Source organism: Carassius auratus, unplaced genomic scaffold, assembly GCF_003368295.1.
Source record: "Carassius auratus strain Wakin unplaced genomic scaffold, ASM336829v1 scaf_tig00215565, whole genome shotgun sequence".
In the NCBI taxonomy this organism is placed as follows: domain Eukaryota; kingdom Metazoa; phylum Chordata; class Actinopteri; order Cypriniformes; family Cyprinidae; genus Carassius; species Carassius auratus.
The window spans coordinates 962,021-986,415 of NW_020528142.1; the positions used below are offsets into that span (position 1 = coordinate 962,021).

The 24,395-nt window shown below is 36.7% G+C and overlaps 1 protein-coding gene across 3 annotated transcripts; it reads right to left on the reverse strand.

The window, feature by feature from the left end:
• Positions 1-602: 602 nt before the first annotated feature.
• wdr17 (WD repeat domain 17) lies at positions 603-23,519 on the reverse strand. 3 transcript variants are annotated; one of them, XM_026260583.1, is made up of 30 exons: positions 23,297-23,519; positions 16,418-16,546; positions 15,683-15,866; positions 15,291-15,521; positions 14,446-14,697; positions 14,116-14,238; positions 13,311-13,498; positions 12,366-12,534; positions 12,152-12,243; positions 11,915-11,997; positions 11,708-11,794; positions 11,429-11,593; positions 10,416-10,618; positions 9,734-9,883; positions 9,520-9,650; positions 9,319-9,444; positions 8,781-8,936; positions 8,338-8,402; positions 8,130-8,262; positions 7,918-8,009; positions 7,741-7,840; positions 6,000-6,139; positions 5,723-5,743; positions 4,595-4,706; positions 4,307-4,448; positions 2,340-2,442; positions 2,131-2,232; positions 1,947-2,042; positions 846-1,029; positions 603-766 (listed from the first exon to the last, which is right to left on the reverse strand). In XM_026260583.1, the coding sequence occupies exons 1-30, from the start codon at positions 23,465-23,467 to the stop codon at positions 647-649; spliced, it is 4,050 nt and encodes a 1,349-aa protein (XP_026116368.1). In that variant the 5' UTR covers positions 23,468-23,519; the 3' UTR covers positions 603-646. The 3 variants fall into 3 exon arrangements, with proteins under 3 accessions (XP_026116368.1, XP_026116371.1, XP_026116369.1); XM_026260586.1 differs by lacking the exon at positions 23,297-23,519 and adding an exon at positions 17,596-18,088; XM_026260584.1 differs by lacking the exon at positions 5,723-5,743 and having other exon boundaries at positions 23,297-23,518.
• Positions 23,520-24,395: the final 876 nt, after the last annotated feature.

Genomic DNA, 24,395 nt, shown 5'->3' on the forward strand with positions numbered 1-24,395 from the left:
CTTTGGGCTACAGATCTCAACCCTAAGACCTGAACGTGACATCTAAACCCGAATCCCTGAACCCGCTTATGTTTTAAGGTAAGGAAGAAAGGCATTAAATCTCCTGCTTCATATGTAACATTCATTACTGTATCCAACATAAATCTCTCTTTACAAAACAGCAAGTTGTGGTGCTCTAATTTGGTTGGCCTGTATCAAATTAACATGTTCTTGTGTGTGAAGAGAAGATATTTACTGTTCATATCCTTCTTGCCTATGTTAGTGCATCAGTCTCTTGTTGCTTGTCAAAATGCATTGACCTTCTTTTGAAACAAAAGAACTTGCATTACTTTATATTGATTTCTTATTTACTGAACTGTTGTATAAAAGAAATATCATCGCATTTGTGCTGTTCTAATGTACTGCATGTTCCCTACAGCACCACTCTTGCTTTTGCTGATTGTTTGCATATAAGCTGCAATCTTGAATGAAATAAGCACAGCATGGAACGGCAAAGCTTCAAATAATGTTGATTTGAACACAATTTGACTTTTGTTTTATGACATACATCAAGTTTTCTGGAAAAAAAAACTAATAAATTGGATGCCTTGTTGCCTTTCCAGAGCCAGACCAGCAAGAATACCGCTCACATTTGTTGTATTTGTGCTCAGAAGGGGTTGAGGCGTATACCTGTCCCCAACGGAGAGAAAGGGTTAACTTTCGCCCACATCAGGGCATCATTTAGTGAAATGGCTGATTTGCCATCTTCCAGGAAGAATGCTGGACCCTGCCAGGGAAGAAAAAGCATATTTAAGTTCAGTGATATTTGTATAGTGCTAATACAAAACTTTCCACAAGAAACCCACCTGTATCCTGAGGCCAGTGAAGCAGGAAATCTGGACATCAGAGTGGCTGGGCAGGTTGGAGCCAGTGACATAGTCTGGACCCTCTAGGCCCTTGATAGGCTCCTCACTCATCCGACTCAAAAGCTGACTGTACTCCCTTTTCTGGGCCTCCGATGGTGGATTGTACAATGCATTATCTGCAACTCTGTGTATGTGTAGAGAGACAAAATACTCAATCCAGTATATCATGATAAAATAGGATAAGAAATTTACAAGCAATTTAAGATGGCCATATTTGAGATCACCAAATTAGGCAAAGGATCTTCAACATGGAAGAAGTGTTACGGGCAGTGCATACTTGGAAATTATCTAAAATAAGGTAACTGTTAAAAGGTTAGTTCACCCAAAAATGAAAATTTGCCCAAAAATTACCCTCAGTTATATTAAAAATAGTCTTTGATCTTTCAAGCGGTTTAATGGCACTCCGCAGGTGTTGCAGTGCATCAGTCCAAAAGAGTTTAAATAAAAAGCGCCCATCCATAATACAAAGTGTCCCACATGGCTCTGGGGGGTGAACCAAGGCCTCCTGTAGCAAATCAGTGTGTCTTTGTAAGAAAACTATCCATATTCAAAATGTAATAATCACTTGTAATTAGCTTGCGCCGACAATTGTACATGGAAGCAGCTCCGGGATGATGACATATGAGTCTCATAAAAACCAATGTTTTGTACTTCTTTTCAGGACCATTGTTTTGTTTTTGATCTCGCCGCTGCACTTCCACGTTCGTCACTTCTGAGTGTTATATGCACAAAGCCGACCTCAAACGTCATGTGTACAACAGTGAGCAAAAGCTAGATTAAATTGATTATAACATTTTATATATAGTTATTTTTCTTACAAAAACAGAACAAATCGCTTAAGGAGGACTTTGTTCTACACCAGAAGCTACACCAGAATTGACTAAGTAATTTATGGGCTAATTTTCATTTTTGGGTGAACTAACCTTTTAATGCAGCATGATTTTGCATACTGTTCGGAATAGCATACAACGCTTTAAAATACTGACTTTGAAACAAAGCCGTTATGAATTATGAATTGCAGTAATGTATTTTGGTACAGACTTGAGGGAATATGTGCAGGCTCTCCATGCCTCCAACTCTACAGACAGCTGCTCTATCTGCAATGGCACAGCCACCTCTCTCCTCTTCAGCAGCTGACTGAGGGAGAAAGATAGATAGAACGACATTAATAGTGTATTTACACCATTAATTGAGAAACGTAATAAACATCCAACAGTTAACGTACCTTGTGTATTCATACAGTGCTGGCACTATACTTGAATACTGTCTCCCAATGGCTAATAGTGCACCAATATACCCACGGAGAATAAGCAACTCATTGCGTTCTCTAGCCAAAGATAAGATAGAGAGAGAGATAGTGAGATGACCATAGAAACAAAGCTGCTATGAATGACATCATCAACAGGTGTTTTTGAGGGAGGGTCACTGACTTACTCACTACACTTTGGAAGAATAAGACGGTCTGTTCTGATGTAGCTCAGCAGGTCTAGGATGTGGTACACAGAGTCCACTGTCCAGTCAGGAGAGCTCAGCTGCTCTATTGAGGGGAAAGAGTCAATAATCTACTGTTGGCTGGATTAAGACCTTTTCATCAAGGCATCAGTTGTGCCTTCGGATAACACAATCTTGTGTTGTCATAATGAATTGTTTATAGTTGTATGTACTGTAGAAGGTCTACACTGTAAAAAGGCAACCTGCCAACCTTGAGGCAACCAACTTTAGGTCTTTTTAACTATATTCAACTTGTGGAAAAATGTTGCATCAACTTAATTAAACTTTAAATAAGTTTTCTATTTTTTTTTTTTTTTACTTATGAGTCTAAGATTAAAGGGGGGGTGAAATGCTATTTCATGCATACTGAGTTTTTTACACTGTTAAAGAGGTGGATTCCCATGCTAAACATGGAAAAAGTTTCAAAAATTAAGTTGTACGTTTGAAGGAGTATTTTTGTTCCCAAAATACTCCTTCCGGTTTGTCACAAGTTTCGGAAAGTTTTTTTCGAGTATGGTTCTGTGTGACGTTAGATGGAGCGGAATTTCCTTATATGGGTCCTAGGGCACTTCTGCCGGAAGAGCGCGCGCTCCTGTATAGCGAGGCTGAGCAGCACAGACATTTACTGATCAGAGCGAGAGCGTCGCGAAAAGTCACAAAAGGAGTGTGTTTTTGGTTGCCAGGGCAAGACAACCCTGCACAGATTACCAAAAAAAAAAAAAAAAAAAAAACAGCATTAAAGGACCAGTGGATTGAGTTTATTTTTACAGAGCATCAACGGAGTTGTGTTTGTGTTTGTTCCCTGCATTTCGAAGATGCTTGTTCACAAGGCCCAGTTTGAAGACGAATTTGCGTATGGTTTATTTCTTAAGGATGATGCAATCCCAAGGAAAAAGGGTCACGATTGTGTGCTGGAACCACAGGCGGTGAGTAAAACTGCTTCAAATATCTCTGCCTCCTTGTTAGTGTGTCCCCTCCCATCGGCGACCCGGGTTCGAGCCCCGCTCGGAGCGAGTCGTTGCTGCTGCTTTCGTTCAGTTTCAGCCTCTGGATCTGATTCTGGATCATAAATAAACGGTTGAATCTGACTGTAAGTCATGGTTTGTTTTGGATGATGGGTTTTCCCTCACGGTAATGTCACAGCTTCCACATGCTCTCAACACAAAAGCCTATTCGCGCTTGTGATTCTTTAGCTCCGCCCACACGTCACGCCTCCAGCCGGTCGTGTTTTTCCGGGAAAAATCGGTACAGACTATCTTTCTCTTATGAATATAATAAAACTAAAGACTTTTTGGATTTATGAAGGATGCAGTACTACTCTATAGTTACTCAAGATTAACAGGATATTGAGTGAAAACGAGCATTTCACCCCCCCCTTTAAGTTAGGATGACTAACATGACATAATAGTTAAGAGAACTTCCTTAGTCTAATTGTGTTTATGTTTGTGTAACTGAAAAGTAGTATATTTACTTATATAGACCAAAACAAGTTGTATATACTCACACGTCAAATGGAAGAAACTTCACTGAAGAGAAAACTAATCACTCTGATGGTTACATGAGCCTCAACACTAAACTATATCCTGCTTCATATGTTACACTAAACTAAATATAATCAAACATTTCGCTTAAATAGTAACATTGTCATTTTTTGCTGTTTATTTTTTTTTTTTCATACTAAATTGCCTTTATTGCATTGCTTTTTTAAGTAATGTCTAATTTTTCTACATTTGATATTTCACTCAACCTTTAAAATAGAGTTTAACAAAATATAAATATGCAGTATTCTACACTCAGTATGCATAGTCTGTAAAATTAACATGTTCTGGAAATGCACATAGCACTGTGATGAAATATGAAGTTGAATAAGTTAGACACAGATACTTTTTCTCTGACGCTAAGACATTCACCTTTGATATATGTGATCCCAATGGGAAGAGCTTTTTCTGGTTCTGGGCTCAGGAGGTAATACTTTACTGCTGGGAAGATTTCGGCCTCAGCATGTGCACTTTCAGCAAGTTCTTTACATTCCTCTAAACTCGGTAAACCACACTGAAAAAAATAATAATTTTAAAATAATATAGTTAAATAAATGTCTACCTTTGCAGAATATTTAACATTTTCACTTCAAATGATCAACACTATGGATTCTTGTTTGATTTTTCACAATCATTGAGGAGTATGAATGAAGTAGCTACCTTTTCGTGTAGGTCATTGATTTCAGCTGAGCTGCCAGGGTAGAAGGCACACAGTTTGGCTAACAAGATCTCGTTATCAGGGATCATCTGGAGCAATCTGGCTGCAAGATCCCTAGAGAGTAGAAGACCCAATGCAACATGATTTAAGCACAGGGAAAAAGTGGCATCCCATTCATTCTGTGGAATACAAAGTTTTTGAATATTTTAATGTACTATGTTACAAACTAACTGAATATAATAAACTAAATGAGGGCTTTCAAGAAGCATCATATAAATGAATACATACACTAGAATATACTGTATACACTACACATATGCTGAAGTGAATATAATCACTACCTATTGTTAAGGGGCAGAAAGTTTATATTTATTTATTTATTGTCAAGGATGTTAATGTACCAATCAGAAGATGTTACAAAAAATGTTACTTGATAAGAAATGTTGGATGAATGATCTTGGAAGGATTATATGACAATGTAGACTTCTGAAAATTCAGCTTTGCCATGACAAAAAAATAAATAAACAAATAAACAAATAAATAAATACAATAATATATAAATATATACATATTCGTTATTTAAATCATAATAGTATTTTGTTTTTGATTATTTTTTTATTTATTTAATGTTTTAATCAAATAAATACAAACTTGGCCAGCATAGAGACGTAATAAATAAATTCCATCAACCCTAAACTTTAAAATGGTAGTGTATGATAACTGTGAAGAGCTATTTAAGATTTTATTCACTGCTTATCATCAAATACATTATATATTTCATTATGCCTCTCTTATGAAGCCCAAAAGTCCCTGTCCTCTCACACTTTTATTTTAAATTGAAAAATGTAAACAAAATACGCTCATATGCTTTTTGCGTTCCATAAAAGAAAAAAGTCAGAGCGGTTAGGAACAGCATGCTTGTTAATAAATGATGACAGAGAGCTATTTTGTTTTAAAGTGCTACCTATATATGAAGTATGTCAACAATTAGTTGTATTAAAAATGTGTAGTTTCAAGTTGAGTGAAAACCTTATGGGGCATTGCAACTTATTATTAATAAGCCTTTAAGCAGACCTAATGTACATGTAAAAAAATCTAAACTGAGTGACACAAGGGGGCAGAGAAAATACCTGTATGCCACAGATGGGAAGCTAGAGAGAAATGGAAATGAAAAAATGTAACAGGTCTGCAGTAGGGATGACTATCAGAATCATGTCAACACTTCTGTACATGACTGATGATAAGACATGGGTTGCATTTAGAGGAAAGTGTGCAAACTATTTCGGTGAGGGAATATGATTTACTGTGACATTTTTGGTCTTTTAATGTTTTAAAAACCTGGTTGCCTTTTTCAGACTTGACTTTAAGAAAAAGTGCACTAATCTCATGGATCAGTATTATTCTTACCAGGTGGCAGTGGTCATGTACTTCCTCGCCAAGAGCTCCAGAACGTAGTGGGTGGCTTTACTGGCCGATTCTCCCAGGACTGTGCCCACACACACTGCCAGCTCCAGCTCATTACCTCTGATCAGAGATGCCATAGCCAGCTAACACAAGGAGATAAAAACATTATTTTATCCTAACCTAAACACTAATATAACATAGTCAGTCAAAAAAGGTTCCTGTTTCATAACAACAGAAACAGATATATGTCAGTTTAAGGGTAAATTTCAAAAAATCTGTCATCTACCTGAAACATTTCTTTAATTTACTGTTCAAAAGTTTGGGGTAAGTTCTATTTTTATTTCAGTTTATTTAGCCAGTAGGCTTTAAAGTGATCAAAGGTAACAACAATTTTTACTTTCATAATACGAAATTAGGGCTGTCAAAAAAAATAATAATTTGAATTTCGAATATTCGTCGAATTAAAAATAAAAATCCACATTCAAATTTTAGGTGTGCGTTACGGAGGCTGCTTTAATTCCACATACTCCGTTCCGTCTCACACGCAGCCTCGTCTGCACAGCTTTCAAAAGGCTGGCGAGCTTGACGAGCAGTACCACTTCTGTCATCATTCCCCTCATGAATGCACTTTTGAGATGGCACGGACGAATGCGCGGCTTTTCGCGAGCCCTCTTGATGAGGAAAATTACATAATGCGGACGGTCAAATTATACTTTGCCATTTATTAGTGGCGCACGAGATGCGATGAAAATATAAGTGTCATTGCATTATAGATTTTTTAGTTAGCCTATCCAGTTGAAGCAACTAGATGCAGCGCTGCTGCGATGTTCATTCAAAATATTGCGGAAAAAGAGAACATCAATGTGGAGAAGATCTATCACCATTGCACTCGCGTCTCTCAGAACAGAGCCGCATTTTTAGAAAGTCATGTAAAATTAAGGTGACTTTTTAAAAACATATCTTGAGGCAGACTTTATGTTGGGTTTTCCCCATCCCACTGCCTCTCATGTTTAAATGAAAAATGTACTCTGTGATTGGCTTTCCGCCCTTTGCATTAAACTTTGCATGCATACATGATGCTGTTTTGTTTATAGTTCTTTAAGCAACTTAATAATAATTGGTTTATGAAAATTATTTTTTAATCTTATGCACTTTTTTCACAGTCATGTATTCCAGTGCATTAGTAAAATTTTTCTCGATGCGCCCTCTTGTGGCCCCAGAAGAGAAGCCAAAAGCTTTTCTTCACCCTAACTGAAATTATGCATTTTAAAATTTGAATATAATTCGAATTTTGATAATATTTAATTGCAAAATTCAAAATGAGTTTTTCAGCCATTTTGACAGCCCTATTTCAAATAAATGCAGTTATTCTGAACAACAACACAACTGCTTTCAACACTGATAATAATAAGGAATGTTTCTTGAGCAGCAAATCAGCAATTAGAATGATTGCTGAAGGGTCATGTGACACTGGAGACTGGAGCAATGGCTGCATTTCCATTGCAGGAACATTAAAATAGAGAACATTTAGTAAATTTATTTTACATCATTATGGACCCTAACCTTTGTAATGCAATGGAAGTGTCTTTAAAATCATCTAAATTGTCTGAGTAGGCTTTTTAATATTTTTTTTGTTGTTTAATTGTCTTTAATTGTCTTTGATATAATTATAGGTTGTATGATTTTTAATTATTGTAAGATTTCTACAGGTGGTCAAAAGTATCTTTCAGTATTATGAGCTTACTTCTGCGTTGTCTACAGCTAGATGACAGCAAGCTGCCAACACAGCACGGCCATCTTGGAAATACCACTCCGCCAGCTCTTTACACACTCTGTGCAACATCCTGGAAAAAAGGGAGAGAGTGGGTAAGAAAATAAGAGGTGAAATACTTGATTGTGGCTTCAATTAAGTCTAACGTACCCGCAGTATTTTTCTATGTTGTCATTGTCTGAGTTTGCAGCATGGTTTATTGATGTGATCTGAGGACCATGGATATTACCTTCACAAGCACCCTGATGAAACAAAGCATGTTCTGATAAATAGCATAGCCTCAATTGTCATGAAACTCAACACGGGACACTCAATACAGTCTTAAACTGTAAAATGGGTAAAAAGAGAACCGTGCCCTGTACCTGGGCCACCAGCACAGCTTCTTTCAGCTGACCTCTAGAGGTGAAGAAATTCACCAACTTTTTCACCTCACCAGTGGCGATGCAGTACGGGATGACATCATCATTGCCTTCTTGCATAAGCTGGTCTGCTCTCCTGCAATAAGGAATAAATGAATGGTATCTCACTCACAAAAACTGATTTAACTATACAAATGAGTATATGAGATACCTTTGCATGAGCTTTTTCCAGTATTTCATGGAGACACCAGGGGCCACAGAAAGAGCCTTCTCCCACTAAACACATAAAACATCATTCATATCCCAAATCATAAAAAAGGCCATGTATGTTGAACCATTCATTCTCATATATGAGAAAATGGGGCCAGGAAAAAGTTTTTTTTTTTTTTTTTTTTTTTTTTTTAAGAAATGACAATGCTTTTATTTGCACTAAATTGCATAAAATGACAGTAAAGACATTTTCATCTAGCCAGTATAGTAAAAATTAAGCTGAAATAACACATTCAACATAATTAATCCATAATTAAATCCTGACTCATCAACAAATATTGATATGTTATTAAATAGATGACTTAGCAGCATATAGATGTAATGAATAACAATAATAATAATAATAATAATAATAAAAACATGTAACGGCTTTTAAATCTTTACCTCTCCCAGTTCCACCATAAGCTCACAGTATCTCTGGATTTGACCCAGTCTGATATGGATTTCTGCTGCATTCTTGAGCCTTTCTTCTTTACTAGGTGCTCCAATACCACCCCCAAACTTGGACATCTTTACTATAGTCAGCTCTTGTGCTTCAGACTACAGAAAAGACACATACAGTTAAACTGACAAAAACTTAATTTAAAATACCGTCCACCTTATTCTTCACGTAAAACTGTCCGTGGCCCATTATGGTCTCATCCAGCTATTTTCAGCTGTACAAACCCGCTCATTTTGCTGCTTGATACTGCAAATTGGTGTCTTACCATATTCTTTTAGTGTATTGTCTTAATTATGAACACAGTGGTTTGTAATGCCAACTGGTTTACCGTTTTCACCCATACGTATGCTTACTTCCACATTTAGGAATAAGGTGGATAGAAGTATTGGCAACATAATATTCATCAGAAGCTTGCAGGACTTAATTTTACATTTCAGTTGTGACACTATTAGAACATTACATCACTATTCATCCACTCACAGTTTTGAAGCGGACCAGATGTTTCATGTGCATGATGCCTTCTCCATAGTTCTGTGGAAGAAGACTATCATCCTGTCCATTAATTACAGCAACCAGATCCCAAAGGTTATGACTCCCACCTGGCGGCTAAAAAGACAGAACAAATAAATATTTAGACTCCTAACAAAGGTCCATAATAGTTCTGTGTTGAAATTCACTTACTGAGAAACACTCAGAGAACCATCGGAGCTTCTTCATGTGCATGTCACTAGAGAGTTTATCCAGCTCCTGTTTGATATCTTTGGAAATTTTTCCACAGAGGAGAGGAGGAGCTCCAGGGACCATAGCACGATCTACACTCAAGAAATGAATGTGTTTTAATGTCTTTACAAAACTAACCCATACAGACGGCATATAATATGTGCATGTTTTTAACCTGTGTTGCCAATGATGTCATCCCAGCTGTGGTCAGTAAGGATGTTGACCACTAAAGGAGCAATTAGAGGAGTAAGTGACCAAAGTCTGACCGTAGAGTCTCTGGAGCAGGAAGCCATGGTGAACGGACGGCTGGGGTGACATGTCAGACCTGGGGAATTCATACGGTTGACAAGGCTGTATAAATAATATGTTATAACCTTGGAATGACACAAAATAATGTATGAGTGTTCATAAACAGACAGTCCTTGGACAAAAGTTAGTGTTCCTGTCACATATTTAGGTCTGCTAACTATTCACTGGTCTGCTTTTCCTGCCTCCATTAAAATAACTTAAAGCAGTCAGCTGTGTCTAGCTATCACAATGTTGTGTGTGGGTCAATTTCAACCCAGACTTGATTTTCAAACTGCTGGAAATCATGGCTAAACTATTGATACATTTTTTTTTTTACATTTTGGGACATTTTCTCAGTTAGGGTCAAGAATGTGCATGTAAAATTTCGACACATGTATAATATATTCGGAAAGTATAAAAATTGCTACAAGTGCCTCCACCCCCCATTAACCCCTAACTGACCCCCCAATTTTCCAAAAATCCACACTTTGAAATAGTCTATGTGCAAAATTCATCCACATTGCATGAAATAATAATTGTGTCTGCAGCATATACATTTAATACCCTACCATAGACATCAGCTCCATGGTCATATACAGTGTCTAGACAGGTGCCGTCTCTGGTGTCCCAGACACGGATGGTGTAGTCCCAGCTCCCTGAGGTCAAAAGGTACGGCACCTCTGTGTTCCACATGAGACCCCGCACTGGAGCGGTATGGCCACTCAGCACGTTAATGCAGGCATCTTGGGTATAATCCCAGATACGAACAGTCCTAGTCGACATGCACAAATAAGTTTAAGTTGCTCTCAGGAGTTTTTGGTTTATGTTATTTTGAACAATGTCACTGCTGTGAATATAACATCACATACAGATTATCAGTTACCAGTGGAAATGCCCAATCAGCATTGATTTATTTATTCCAAGTTTCTAACAGCTGGATGATAAAAATAGGATGATTTAGGATGATGGCAGTTAATTTAAGGCTTCATAAATTAATTATATGGGGTACCATTTGTTGCACCCCAAAATGAAATTGTGAAATAATAGGTTTTATTGGCATTACAATTTAAAGACAGTAAGTTAATAAATATTTACTTTTTCCACATTTCAGCAAAAACTGTAAATCAAACTGTTTTATTTAACAATCAAAACTGATAAAGAATTAATCTAGTTATATATATTTATTTTTGTATAATATTTTAGTTATACTAATTGTTTTCTATTTTTTCTATTTTTAATGTATTTTATTCATGTGATGTCAAAACTGAATTTTCAGCAGATCATACTCCAGTCGTCACTGACACATGATCCTTCAGAAATCATTGTAACTAATAGGCTGATTTACTGCTAAAAAACAATTACTATTATACTCAGTTGTTGACCTTAATATTTTTTGTGGAAAATGTCAAAAGAATAAATTATTTTTCAAATAATGTAAAAGTGTTTACTGTCACTTTTGATCAGTATGCCCTTGCTTAATAAAAGTAAAAAAAAAAATTTTTTTTAAACATGCATTAGTATGACCCAGTGTGTAGTGTAGCCTATATTAGAGAGGCAAATGAAGATTAAATTCAACTATTACCCATCATCTGAGCCGCTGCACAGAATGCCCTCTCTGAGAGGAGACCAACGCACATGGAATACTTTGGCCGTGTGACCTGTAAAGACTTTTAGTGGCTGGTCTGAACTGGTGGCCAAGTAATAGACTCGAACATTCTTGTCTTCACAGCCCGTGGCAATCATATCTCTGGGTGAGTGAGAGAGAGACAGACACACAATGTATTATAATTGTGATAACAAGAGAAAATAATATTTGTAAAAAGTTCTGAAATCTCTGTATGCATTTGATTAATACACATACTTGTTATTTTGACTCCAGTCACAGCCAAACACTGCTGCTGGATGTTTATATTTGTGCAACACTTTGCCATCAAGGGTTCGAATTATGCTGAAAAAAAAAAAAAAAGTCAAAATGTCATGTCATTGAGGATATTATGACTTCATAGCATTTATGGACTAAGTGGAAACTTGAGAGAATGTTATTCAAAATCATTGTAAACAGACTCACCAAAATCCATCTCCACTGCATGTGGCTATTCTTTTGGAATCTTTATGGCTCCAAGCAACACAAAAAATACCATTCTTCCCATGCTGCAACACAATTGCAGTCAAAATAAAGACCCAATCTAAATCTCATTTAAATAAAGTCTCATAAAATCAAATTAAGAGTTATCCATTCTGAATAATTAGTAACTGTGAGAATTCTCGATAAGACAAAATCCAGTAAAAATGGTTCAGTGCTTGCCTCATTAAATCTTGTGATCATTTTTCCCTTTTTCACATCCCAAATGAAGGCGCCATTCCTTGATGTGGCTCCTGCTATACAGTTCAAATCTCCTTCAGGTTACAAGGAAAAACAGAAATGAAGAAATAAGTTTACTGAATAGCCAAAAAAAAAAAATTATGTCTGAAACGTCGGTGATAACAATGTGTGTTCTAATATTGTGTATCATTCTTACCAGGGGCCCATGACAGAGAATAAACCACTCCCTCATTGCCCGGAGATGTGTACACAGCAGTCAATGTGTTTATATCCCAGACTTTTATCGTCCCATCAAATGAAGCTGTAGCCAGAAGGTTTGGATCATCTGGCTTGAATTTGCAGTCAAAGATAGTTTCAACGTGACCCTGTGACAAAAAGAACATCTTTAAGTCATAAAACCTTACATTTTTGTATTACATTTATATAATCATTATGATGGAATTCTAGCCAGTGTTGTTATTGTTAGCTAAAACTAAAGTCATGCAAAATTGTGTTCATTAACTGAAATAAAGCTGAAATACAATATAAATCTTAGATGAAAAACATGAAATGTTAAAAATGAGAAATGTTGCCTTGGAAACTAACTAAAATAAAATCAAGGAAGTAGTTCTGCACATGTCCCGAAATAAGATCAGTACATGAGATATTAGTGCTATAAACAAAAAAAAACTGAGCTCAGACTGATGACTTACTGAAAATGAATGCAGGTCCATTACAGAAAATTAATGCACACCCAATGCACATTTTGCTTTTTGTTGTGGGCGCATTATCACCTAAGATGTGCATTAATTTATGACAATTCAGTGATTAATTATTCCTTATTAACCATGGGGTGAAAAGGTTTTGTTGTCATTAACTTTGTCATTAATAACAATCAAGGAAACTAAAAGAGCTTTTTGTTGGGATAACATATATTTGCTGAACTAGGACTGAAGGGTATCTTCAACATCAAGATGACTAATATAAAAACATAATTTTAAGCTTTAGATGCTTGCATCAATGCATTCACAGTTTAATTACAATGTAAAATGTTTAAATGTAAGGTACTTTCATGATATTAAATATAAAAACTGCAATAATCATTCCAATAATAGGTTTTTCTATATATGTTAACCCACAGGTAACATGTCACTTTTCCTACCAGATCCCGCAGGAAGTCCCACTTTTTGGTGCCCATATCATACAATCCAACCCCGCCATCCATGAAACAGCAGACAGCGTGGCCGGGTGGGAGGGAGAAGGCCTGGTTCTGTGAAAGAGTAGGTGGAGGCACAGCCTCACTAGTGGAGGAGGTGTAGTGATTCTTGGAAGGGGAATTTGTGCTAAAGGCTAAAAGAGAGATGACAACACTGACTATGCTGACATTTGCACTAATAATCAACTTATTTACAATAATCAGACTATTAAGGAGGTTACATGACAAAAGCAAACATCTTTTACTCCCGTTTACATGCAATTTTCATTATTCTGATGATTTGATTATTCGAATTTTGGTTATTTTGATAAACTCACATACAGTAGGTGTGTTACTGGCCAATGTTTACTTAAGTCAAATGCAAAAACATTTCTATGGATGTACTGAATAGTTATTTGGCGCTGTGATGAAGATTAAATGTGGTAGCAATGCCAATACCAGAGTATGGCGATTCGGAGTGGAGTGAAAACTTCTCAAACTCTAACATGGAGTACATTCATGAAGTTGTGTGAACAAGAATGTGCTCTTTGGTCATAGTGAAAATAAATGTTTAAGTACCCGTTTATTTTGATTAAAATCTGCATTCACCACAGATTTTACTATGATTATGGTTACTATGAGTGTATTTGCGTATTTGTATTGAAGTATTAATTATAATCCATTAAGAAGGTGCATGTAAAGATAGTTATTGTAATGAGGTACTCAAACACAGTATACAGAAGTGATTAATGGTAAACATGAAAACACATACATTTCTTTGCTGGTGGGGAATTTAAAACATGAAGTGCATGGAAGCCGGTTTTCTTCAGTTTGAAGTTATCCAGAGGCGTCGCTCTTGATACGTTCCATATTCTCAGCACACCAACTTGAGAATCTTGAAAGTTCAATGTAATAAAATAAACCTTTTTTAGAGATGCAACTGTGCAAATATATTATAAAGTGTTCCATTTCAAATTACTTGTGTTTTATGTTAATGTAAATGTAATTAATAATTAAATGAGTTCTAAAATCAGATCAAAGCTGGCTTCTTAAACTAAAAACTACCATTTCCCATTGGCCCTTCTGTGCGTATTTATCTTACCCCCTGTGATAAACATGCCAGGGGCACTGGGCACCCAGGCCAGGCATTGCACAGAGGCAGCGGCACTGGGGAAACTAAAGGTTGTGATGCAGGATAGAGATTCAGAGTCCAGCAGTCTGATGCCATTGTGCATGTTGGCCACCAGCAGGTAGTCTGTGCTGAGAGGGTCCCACTCTAGAGCTGTGACAGGGTCTTCTTCATCTGTGCCTTCTAACGACTCCGGACGCAGTACATGCTTCTGATTCTTTGAGCCTAAAATGCAGTTAAAAATAATTATTATTGCATGTTAGTCTTGTGCACATTGCAGTTTGTTGATGTCAGGTTAGATTTTAGTATTTTGAAATAAACAGATAGTTCAGCCAAAAATGAAAATTCTGTCTATTTAATCATCCTCATGTTAGTACAAAGCTGTATTCTTTCTTCCTCTGTGACTGCCTCTAAAATTGCATATTAGATATAACATTTGGTTTAAAACTTTGTGACCACAAAAAAGTATGTTCAATATAGAATGAATGCAATACTACAGTACATCCCCTATGCTGTCCTGTCATGTCATGTAACTTATGCCATGTCGCCTCACAGCCATTCACAAATTGTGGCCTCATGGGAATAGTTAAGTGTCCCCTGGATGCTCACTTTTGAATCTCTATGAATTCAGACATAATATATATAGTATTGAAGTTGGCATATTCAGACACACGGTCAACAACAAAATTATTTGGTTACTAACATTCTTCAAAATACTTTATTTTTTTGTGCTCCACAGAAGAAAGAATCACATAAAGGTTTGGAACAACATGTTTTTGGCATTAATAAACATGAACCAACAAGAGCAGTCATGCTACCTGGTTGAAAGATGGACAGACTGCCATCAGTGTGTCCAAATACCACTTTTCCCTTCTTCACTGGATGCCAGCGGAATAAGCAGATATCCGAGAGGAAACTGTGAGCCTCCTTGTGCACAGTGACTCCTGAGTCTGGCCCAGAGATGGTCCATATATACAGAGGACCCCGGTGGGATACGAATGCAACGCTATCACCTGCATTCCAGCACCAGCTTAGAGAAGCTGGGATACCTGAAAAACACCAATTTCGGCAATTCAAGACATTGCATAAATCAATCACAATCAGAAACAGTAATTGTGAGTGATGTCTTGGAGGACTCATTCTGTCAGGTGGACTATGTGCCGTGAGGTGGTTTGCATTTCTTTGGATACCTCTGTAAGTGTGTCGGTACCTTTGGTGTTGTCAAGCCGTGTAACTGCCTTTTGCTCAGCTACGTTCCAGATGATGAGCAGGTTATCAGCGCTAGCACTGGCAAACACCTCAGGGTTGTGTGGACACCATGATATAGCTGTGATTGTCTTCTTGTGTTCAGACATGATTGCTCGCAGCTTAAACTCATTATATCTGTGATCAAGCTGGAAGAACAGACTTCAATTAATGCCACTCAAAAAAAAATAAAAAAAAATAATAATATAATAAATATTAATAAATAATAATAAATAAATAAATCTTGAATTGTAAAATCTAAATTTAAATTAGACTATAACTGTAGGCTGTTAAAAGGTTCACCCAAAAATGGAAATTCAAATAAGAATATTATTAATGAAACGTGAGAGATTTCTTTCCCTCCATTAAAAGTTAATTCCACCAAAACTTCAATATGCTCAATACCAGACCATGGCGTGTCAAGAAAACATGTTTGAGCTTCCTTATACCAAATTAGGTGTGCTCTATGTATACGCCTTGATCAATGTTTATTATTCTTATTAAAACTCTCAGGTTGCATTAAATATAGTTTAATATGAGTTTTGAAAATGAGCAAAAGCCTTATGGGTTTGCAACGGCATGAAAATGACAAAAAAGTAAATGAAAGAATTTTTGGGTGAAGACAGAGCAATTTTCTTCATTAACATTAACAGTTTACCTATGATTTACCACAGTTCACAATCCAATAGTTTGCACTTACTTGGTACACATATATTGCAAGTGTGGCACAATACGCAAACCGGTCCCCGCTGGCAGCACACACGTCTTTGTTCCAGGGCTGGCATCCAGCGGCCAACAGGCCAACCTGCTTCACCTGAGACATCTTTACCTGGACGAAGAGATGCCAGTAACACCACTGAAGATCTGTGACATGTCCATTGGTCTCAGCAATCAAATAAAAAACACAAGTGTGGGGTTGCGAAAACAGACAATAAAGTTAGGGACTCCAAAATAGTTGAATCCTAGATTCTGAATAGTGGGTGTCAGGGTCAGACTCAACTCCATCACAGGAATCAACCCTTGTTTTTGACTCTTGTGCTCGGTCTGTTAACTCATTACCTAGTTACATAGTGCATGACAGTTGAGTGCACTAGGCTATTTATGCAAAGAGTGAACAAAATGAAGCGAGGAATGTGTACACTGACACATACTTTTATCCTGCTTTGCATTGTAATTATACATACCTCTGAGCCAGCTTTATCATTTCACTGATGTTATAGTAAAGGAATAAATATTAATTTGGGCAGCTCTGACCATTATAATGAGATTCATTCAGCAAAGAATACATCCCTAAGTTCAAATAAGTGGATCCTCTTGTGATGTATGCTGGACTTCTGCAGTCATTAAGCCCTTCCAATCCAAACAAACAACCGATTAATAGAACCAAGTCCTCACCCAACATTTTTTTTTCCTCTTTATAATTCATTACACTCAGATCTATATCACAATAAGGGAGAAAAGATCTGTCACTACTACCATTACATAGCAAAATAACATTAATCTGACTGTAATATTTAAATAGCAGCTCACAATAAGCTACATTTTAAGATCGAAAAAAAAAAAAACTAAATGATTTGTAATTGTGTGAAATCATCAGACCTAATAATACCAGACCTCACTCTCTTGCTCCTAAACTCCATTTGGGCCCATTCGTGTTCAACTTTCACATACATGTCTCAAGACACCTGCAGTCCGTTCCATTCCTTTTGAGCTGCATCTAGCTGTTTTTGAACGCAAGTGCATGTCTTTTGAGAGCGGCCGCTTAGGGTGACACTGGTAAAAACAACCCCTTATCACTGTCTCTGTGTCATTCCCCTTTCTCTTCTTAACATTTGAGAGGATAAAGCTATACCAGAAAAACCGTCACACAGCTCCTACCTTTGGATCATTGTGATATCTGTTGAACCAGCTCAGGCTTTCCATGTCTGCTATCCTCTCGCCTTGACAGAAGCAAAGCTGAATGGGATTCTGCGTTAACGACTACAAGAAAAAGAGCCGCTTCAATAGTCTGTGTGCGACTGTTGCCTACTGCGCGAGTGCATGTGTATGGAGAAATGGGGGTAGAGCAAGAGAGGAAGAGAACATGCTCATTGACTGGTACAGGCTGCTCGTGTGGGAGAGGTGGCTGGAGACGAGAGCGACAGAACAGCTCCCGCCGGTAGCCAGGCAACAGCAAGATCCCTTCATTTAAACTCCCTCACTTACCCCCTCCCAGACATACGAGCAACCACGAACCTCATCTCACCCCTGCGCACCCTTCTTGAAGGTGTTTATTCTTTTGCTCGTCATGATTAACATGCTCCTCTAAACTGTCCAGCATGACACATACATGTGACACAAGCACAAACCCACACAGCCCATAATGCACACACAGCAGGGCATTGTGTTCCAAATGACACAAAAAATAAGCCCAATTTAAACTTTTTTAAAGGGCTTCCATTAAAACCAAAATACAAATGTCAAAATGGCCTCTCTTAAAGGGATACTCCACCCAAAAATGAAAATTATGTCATTAATCACTTACTTCTATGTTGTTCCAAACCCATAAAAGCTTAGTTCGTCTTCGGAACACAATTGAAGATTTTTGGATGAAAACTGGGAGGCTTGAGACTGTCTCATAGACTGCCAAGTAAATAACAGTGTCAAGGTCCAGAAAAGTATGAAAAGTATGGTCAGAATAGTCCATCTGCCACCAGTGGTTCAACTGTAACGTTATGAAGTGACAATAATACTTTTTGTACATGAATAAAACTAAAATAACGACTTTATTCAACAATTCCTTTGGCAACAGTCCCCTCTGTGTCTCTCAGTATCACAGTATGCTGCGTTTGCTCTTCTGTATCAGCCGCGCCACAAGAATGCAGTTTTTTTTTTTTTCAAATCAAAGCATAAATACATGTAGAAATAGTGCAAAATAAATTTTCATTTTGGGGTGGAGTACCCCTTTAAGTGGCTTGTTTTGACAGGGGTTATTTTTTTGAAGTCGTGATTAAAGTTCAAATGCTTTGTTGTTACTGTACATCTTCCTGTCTGTGGTCAAACATACATAAGCCACTCTAGTTTATATATAGATAGGAAGCTTGCTGTTGATACTGGAATCAAATACATGTTATTTATGCTGTGTATAAAACATCCAATATGCATATATTGGTTATTTGTAAGTGTAAATCTGCAAGTTTTTAAAGGAATAGTTCACCCAAAAATGGAAATAACCCCATGTTTTACTCACCCTCAGGCTATCCTAGGTGACTTTCTTCTTTTAGACAAATACAGTCGGAGTTAATTAAAAACCTATATAAAAAAAACTGAGAAAGTGCAGAGGATTGAGCAAAACAAAACACTGGTCACAAATTAAAAGTACCCTACAAATATCCAGAATTGTAAAAATAAATAAAAGTTTGATATAAGCCTAGAGGAGACTGTAAACAAAACTTGGTTCTCACATGACTAGAATATTCTTCGGAGCTTACACTATAGTACATCCTATGCTATAATGCCATTCTGTAGTGAACGTATATGACAGTTAGCATATACTACAGATTACAGTTTATAAAATTGGATTATGGTTTATATGGATATTTTTCAAATGCATCGCTTCACTTTAGAAGGCCTTTATTAACCCCCCGGAACCATGTCGGGCACTTTTTATGATGGAATAATGCACTTTTTTGGGATTCAAAATCAACGTCATTATAAAGCTTGAAAGAGCCAGGACATTTTTTTATATAACACCTTGGATGGATTGAGGATGAGTAAATCATGGGGTAAGTGTAATTTCCGAGTGAACTTTTCCTTTAAGATCAAGACAAGGCAATTTAGCTGTTGTGATAAAAAATAAATAAAAATACCAGTCACTACAGCAATCGTGCTTCACTCTGCCAAGTTTAAAGTTTATAGACTGCCAAAGTTCTCCAAGTTTCCCAGTCATAAATATGACTTTAGAGGCCGTTCATGTCCAATTTCTGACTTGGAAACATTGATAATTCAAACAGCACGTGAAGGCAGCAATAATGAGTTGTCTGAGAGACAGGAGATCGAATAATTGGTGATCTTTGAGAAAGGTGTTTGTGAGTTCGTCTATGACTCCCACCTCAGGCCTCCAAATGCCACAGAGATCGTGATCAGCAGAAGTTTGGCTCTGTTAGAGATGTCACCCCCTCAACACCTCCTACCCCTTCGGCTGGGCTGCGGGGGAGAGCGTGAGTGAAATGCAGACGGAGCAAAGCACGCACAGAGGGAGAGATAGGCCAATCATGAAATCGTTTCCTTGGTGATGAAGACTTTAACTTCAAGAGGCGGCTGAGATGAAGTGGCAGGGGCTCTGCTGGAGAGGGCAAGAGTGCCGGCCAGAATCAAACATCCTACACCTGGGTAACCCATACACCGTATTGACGTACAGCCTACATTTGTTTCTACACCACCTACATAAGCTTGTCGTGTCGACTCGCACGCTTCCAGAGTAACTTTTGTTCCTACACTGAAAAACATTTAAAACATTACAAACATTTTTAAAAATACAAAAAAGATTCTTCTAGATACAATTTCTGACATCATAACACACAATAGTAAAGTACTTGAGAAAATTGCTTCATGGCAATCTCTTTCCCAGACAGTGTATTTCCATACAAATAGCACTGAAATCAGATCTGGAATAAAATTTGCATAATTTAGATAGCTCGGTAAGTACCTTTCTTTCATAATGAACGTAGGAATACCTACATGCTTATCTTTGTTTACTTCTGCCTGAGCACAAATCCAAAGAGATCAGGGCACACGCGACAGCTGGAACTGAACAAACAGACTGCTGCATAAATGAAGCAAACACTTTTTTTTTTCTTTTTTTTTTTTATAAAGCACTGGAGCTTGTTCTCTGAAGAATTTGTTTCTATGATATTGGGACAATACTGTGACCACAGAAATCACATTGCATGCCACGGATAGCCGTTAATTCAATGCAAGACTGACACAGATACGTCCATTATCCTACCCTCCATATAAATCTATGAATAGACCACAATGTCCAGGCTATTGTTGTGTGATAGTAAAACAAAGAACTCAAAAACCATGTCTGCAGGTTAGAGCTTGTCCCTATCGCCCCAGCTACAGATCCATTTGTTAAAATGAAAGGTTTCAGACAGTTACATTTGTATTTAACTTTATGATATAATAAAAAAATATATATACAAAAATATATATATTTTTTACTATGCAGAACAATTTATTTGTAATATTTTAGCATAAAATATTTGTTATATCTTGGGTACATCCTGGGGCTGTTATTATTTATTATTTTTTATTTTTTACCACAAATATTGTTCTTGCAAGTATTTTTCTGTTACTGACATACATGTGCAACAATAACCTTTAACAGTTAAATTGTACATCTCCAAATTTATGTGACAGTTTCATGTATGCACATTAGCACATTATTATTTTATTTTTTTAGTAATTGTGTATGTTCTAGTTCAAAAGGCATTCAAAAGATTTCAGATTTTTGTAGCTAATGAGAGTCTCTGAAATATGTGATTTTCATTTTGAGGCGATTAATTGCACATTTATTTACAACTTGCTCTAAGACATTACCAGCAATGTTCTCATAGATCAGACATAGGAAAGTACTGTGGCTTTTCTTTTTCTTTTTTCTTTTTTTTTCCTTTTTTTTTTTTTTTTTTTGCTATTGAGTGTTTTAGCAGAAAATAACATCAAAAGAGCCTATAGCCCTGCAACCCTAACATGAAAAAGATAGAAGAGAACAGCAGCCATGTCTCTCATTGTCTGCAGCACTAAAACAAAAGCACCAAAGCTTTTCATTTAACAGCACATGCAGCTGAAGCTCATTTCTCACTTGAATAAACTTTATAGAAATTAAAATGTTTACATTTAGAAGGCAAATAAATCAATAAATGCACACTGTTTGAAGAAAGTGATCATATTACATTATGTTTTGTTTAAATTAATGTACATTTTGTAGGTAAAAAACAATTGTTGCTTGGAAACTTCTAGTAAATTACGCAAATAATTGCAAAGAAATGCTAGGTAACATTCAATTGAATGTGAAATATTCAAAATGCAAAGACTGAAATAGAATTTTCTTGTAAAACACTCCAATAATCTTTGTTTTATTTGCAACTTTAAGAAAAAAAAATTATATTAACAATGCAAATGTTACTGTTTTGAGACCCTATACATACAAATATTTTCCCCCAAAACGAAAAATTTCACATAAACTACAAAAGCATGACATTAATGGAGATTTTATTCATTAAACAATTATCTTGATCGCCCTAACTATTTTAAAGTACTTACAAATATTATAGTCATAATTTCTGTTTTACTGGATTTAAAGCAAAAAACCAAAGCAAAACTGAACCAATGTCATGCTATTGCTATGAGAAAGTTACTACATTAAGTACTGGCACAATCCTAATCTCTCTACATGGGGCCTAAAGAGGATAAAAAGATTGACAACCAAAAGAAACACTGGGCATTCTGCATATCTAAGCTTTCCTAGTAATGAGGATCTTTACTCAGCAATATGTACTTTTTTTCCCCAAATAAAATCTGAACAACACAGTCTTTCCCCGTTTTCTATTTATAAACAAATACTCATCATCCTAACCACATGTGCCATGTCTTCAATTACTTAATCTGTAAATCTTTTCCACTAAACACCCCATAGAGACTATGATATAAGATTCCCCAGGGACAGTAAAAACACTATGCTGAATCTGACTGTGATTGTATCAAGCAGTTTTTCTATGATCCAAAAAGATAGCACACTTTCCAACCATAAAATAAAGTGACTCTATGCCAAAAACCACACGTAAATAGACATGCTAACTATTCTAAAATGAATCGTGCATGAGGTCTCATAACTTGTTCCTCAAGTCAACGAGTCAGGTGGTTATCTGTGATGATCTGCATGGCTGCATAACCAATTTTCCCTGTCTCAAGAAGTGCTGGCCATTAGTCCTGCTTGTCTACACATCTTGGCAAGAGAAAGCTGATTATGTATCTCATTTCTCACTGTGTTTAATCTGCCTAGCACTGTCTGCTCAGATGCTCAGAATCATAATGAAAGCTGTGATGAAGCTCTGATATGCATTAGCAGACCTCTATCAGCACTAATAGAGCCTCTAGTGCATTCCCTCAATCACAGTTCATCTGGAGTTCTTCCAAATCACCTTCACAAAAGTTACAGCACAATAAATAATCAGAATATAGCCTAACGTTACTGCCTTTGCAGCTTTGTAACTGAAAAATCTCTGAACTGAAAAAAACTGAAATGTATTTCGACAGGAACCCTCTCAAAAAGGACATGAAACGCAACTGTATGTCATTTACAGTGCTATTGTTTTGCATCTGGCTTTATTTTTGTCTTTCTTTCTCCACAGCAACAATTATGGGCAATGCTGGTCACGGTCCGGCTAATATGAGCAGGGTTGGCAAAGTAGTTTTTTAAAAAAAAGCAGCGCATGTATCCATACGTCTCGTTTTGAGGTAATTAAGCGAATACACTCGAATATTTCGTTGAAAGCCGAAGTCAAACATGTGAACACAAATAATGAAGAGCGCTTACCTCTCTCTGTGTCAGTGGACAGCGACCTGGTGCTGAGATTAGGTGTATCGCTGACGGACAAACACTTGGTTTATGTAGTTTGTTAACGCTGCCTCCGAATCTTTGCGACGATTGGTCAATTCGAAGCATGGCGTCACACGCTGTCCCAGTTTTTGAACGCTGATTGGTCATTTGCCTGTCAATCAACGCAAATCATAGCCCAAATCCATGTAATCTTCGTTCGGGGAGGAGTGCTCAGTCAGGTGCTCGTGCTTTCTTGTATTTGTAGTCCAAACGGCTGGCCATCTTCTGTTAAAAAAATAAAATAAAATTAAAAATAAAACTTTAACATTGTGCACTTTGGCAACCGTTCATTCAGACTGATTGCTTGTCTAACATATCTGACTGTGAATGCTGTGTGTAGAGAGAATGTATTATTTATCCTGCAGGCTTTTTCACACATATTCAGTTTCATTAGCGGACTTTCACCCATCACATGCTAGAAAACACATTGGCAGTTTTAACAGATAACGGTTAACAGATTACGGTTTTTCATAAAGATTATGTCTGCTAGTGGTCGGGTGTAAAATCGTGTCATCATTATTTAGTGTAGATAAAATACAATCTGAAGAGAAGATTATTCGTGTATTCATCAAATTTAAAGTGCAACTCCTCCCTTCGACCGGCAGAGGGCACTGCTGGCCTAACTCATATTATGTTGTGAACCGTTGCACTCTACAGAAAGGGTGTGTTCGTAGTAAATACGGAATAAGCAGCCGAATAAAATGCTGAAAAACATGACGTTACACCTTAGTACCTGCTTCCCAAGGCCATGAAACCCGAAATTATAGAGTGGAAAATTTGTGAAAAAATAATGAAATCATATAAATGTCAGAAATTTATTTTATTTATTATTTTTATTTTTATTTTTATCTTTTTTATTTTTATTTTTTAGATTTGATTGCTTCTATTATCCTCATTTGCAACTCGATTTGGATCAATCCGATGTAAATTTATTTTCAAGTTATGCTCAGATCTATATATTTAATTGACAATGGCTTGTTAAACTGCCTCTAAACCGTTGAATTTCGTTCATTAGCTTGTTTCAGGAAAATAAATA

Coding starts and splice junctions, on each gene's coding strand:
- wdr17 (XM_026260583.1), bottom strand. CDS start 23,467: ATGACCAATCAGCGTTCAAAAACTGGGACAGCGTGTGACGCCATGCTT. Junction 13,499..14,115: donor TTCCCCACCAGCAAAGAAAT/GTATGTGTTTTC, acceptor TCTCTCTTTTAG/CCTTTAGCACAAATTCCCCT. Junction 9,445..9,519: donor GGTTCTCTGAGTGTTTCTCA/GTAAGTGAATTT, acceptor CTGTCTTTTTAG/CCGCCAGGTGGGAGTCATAA.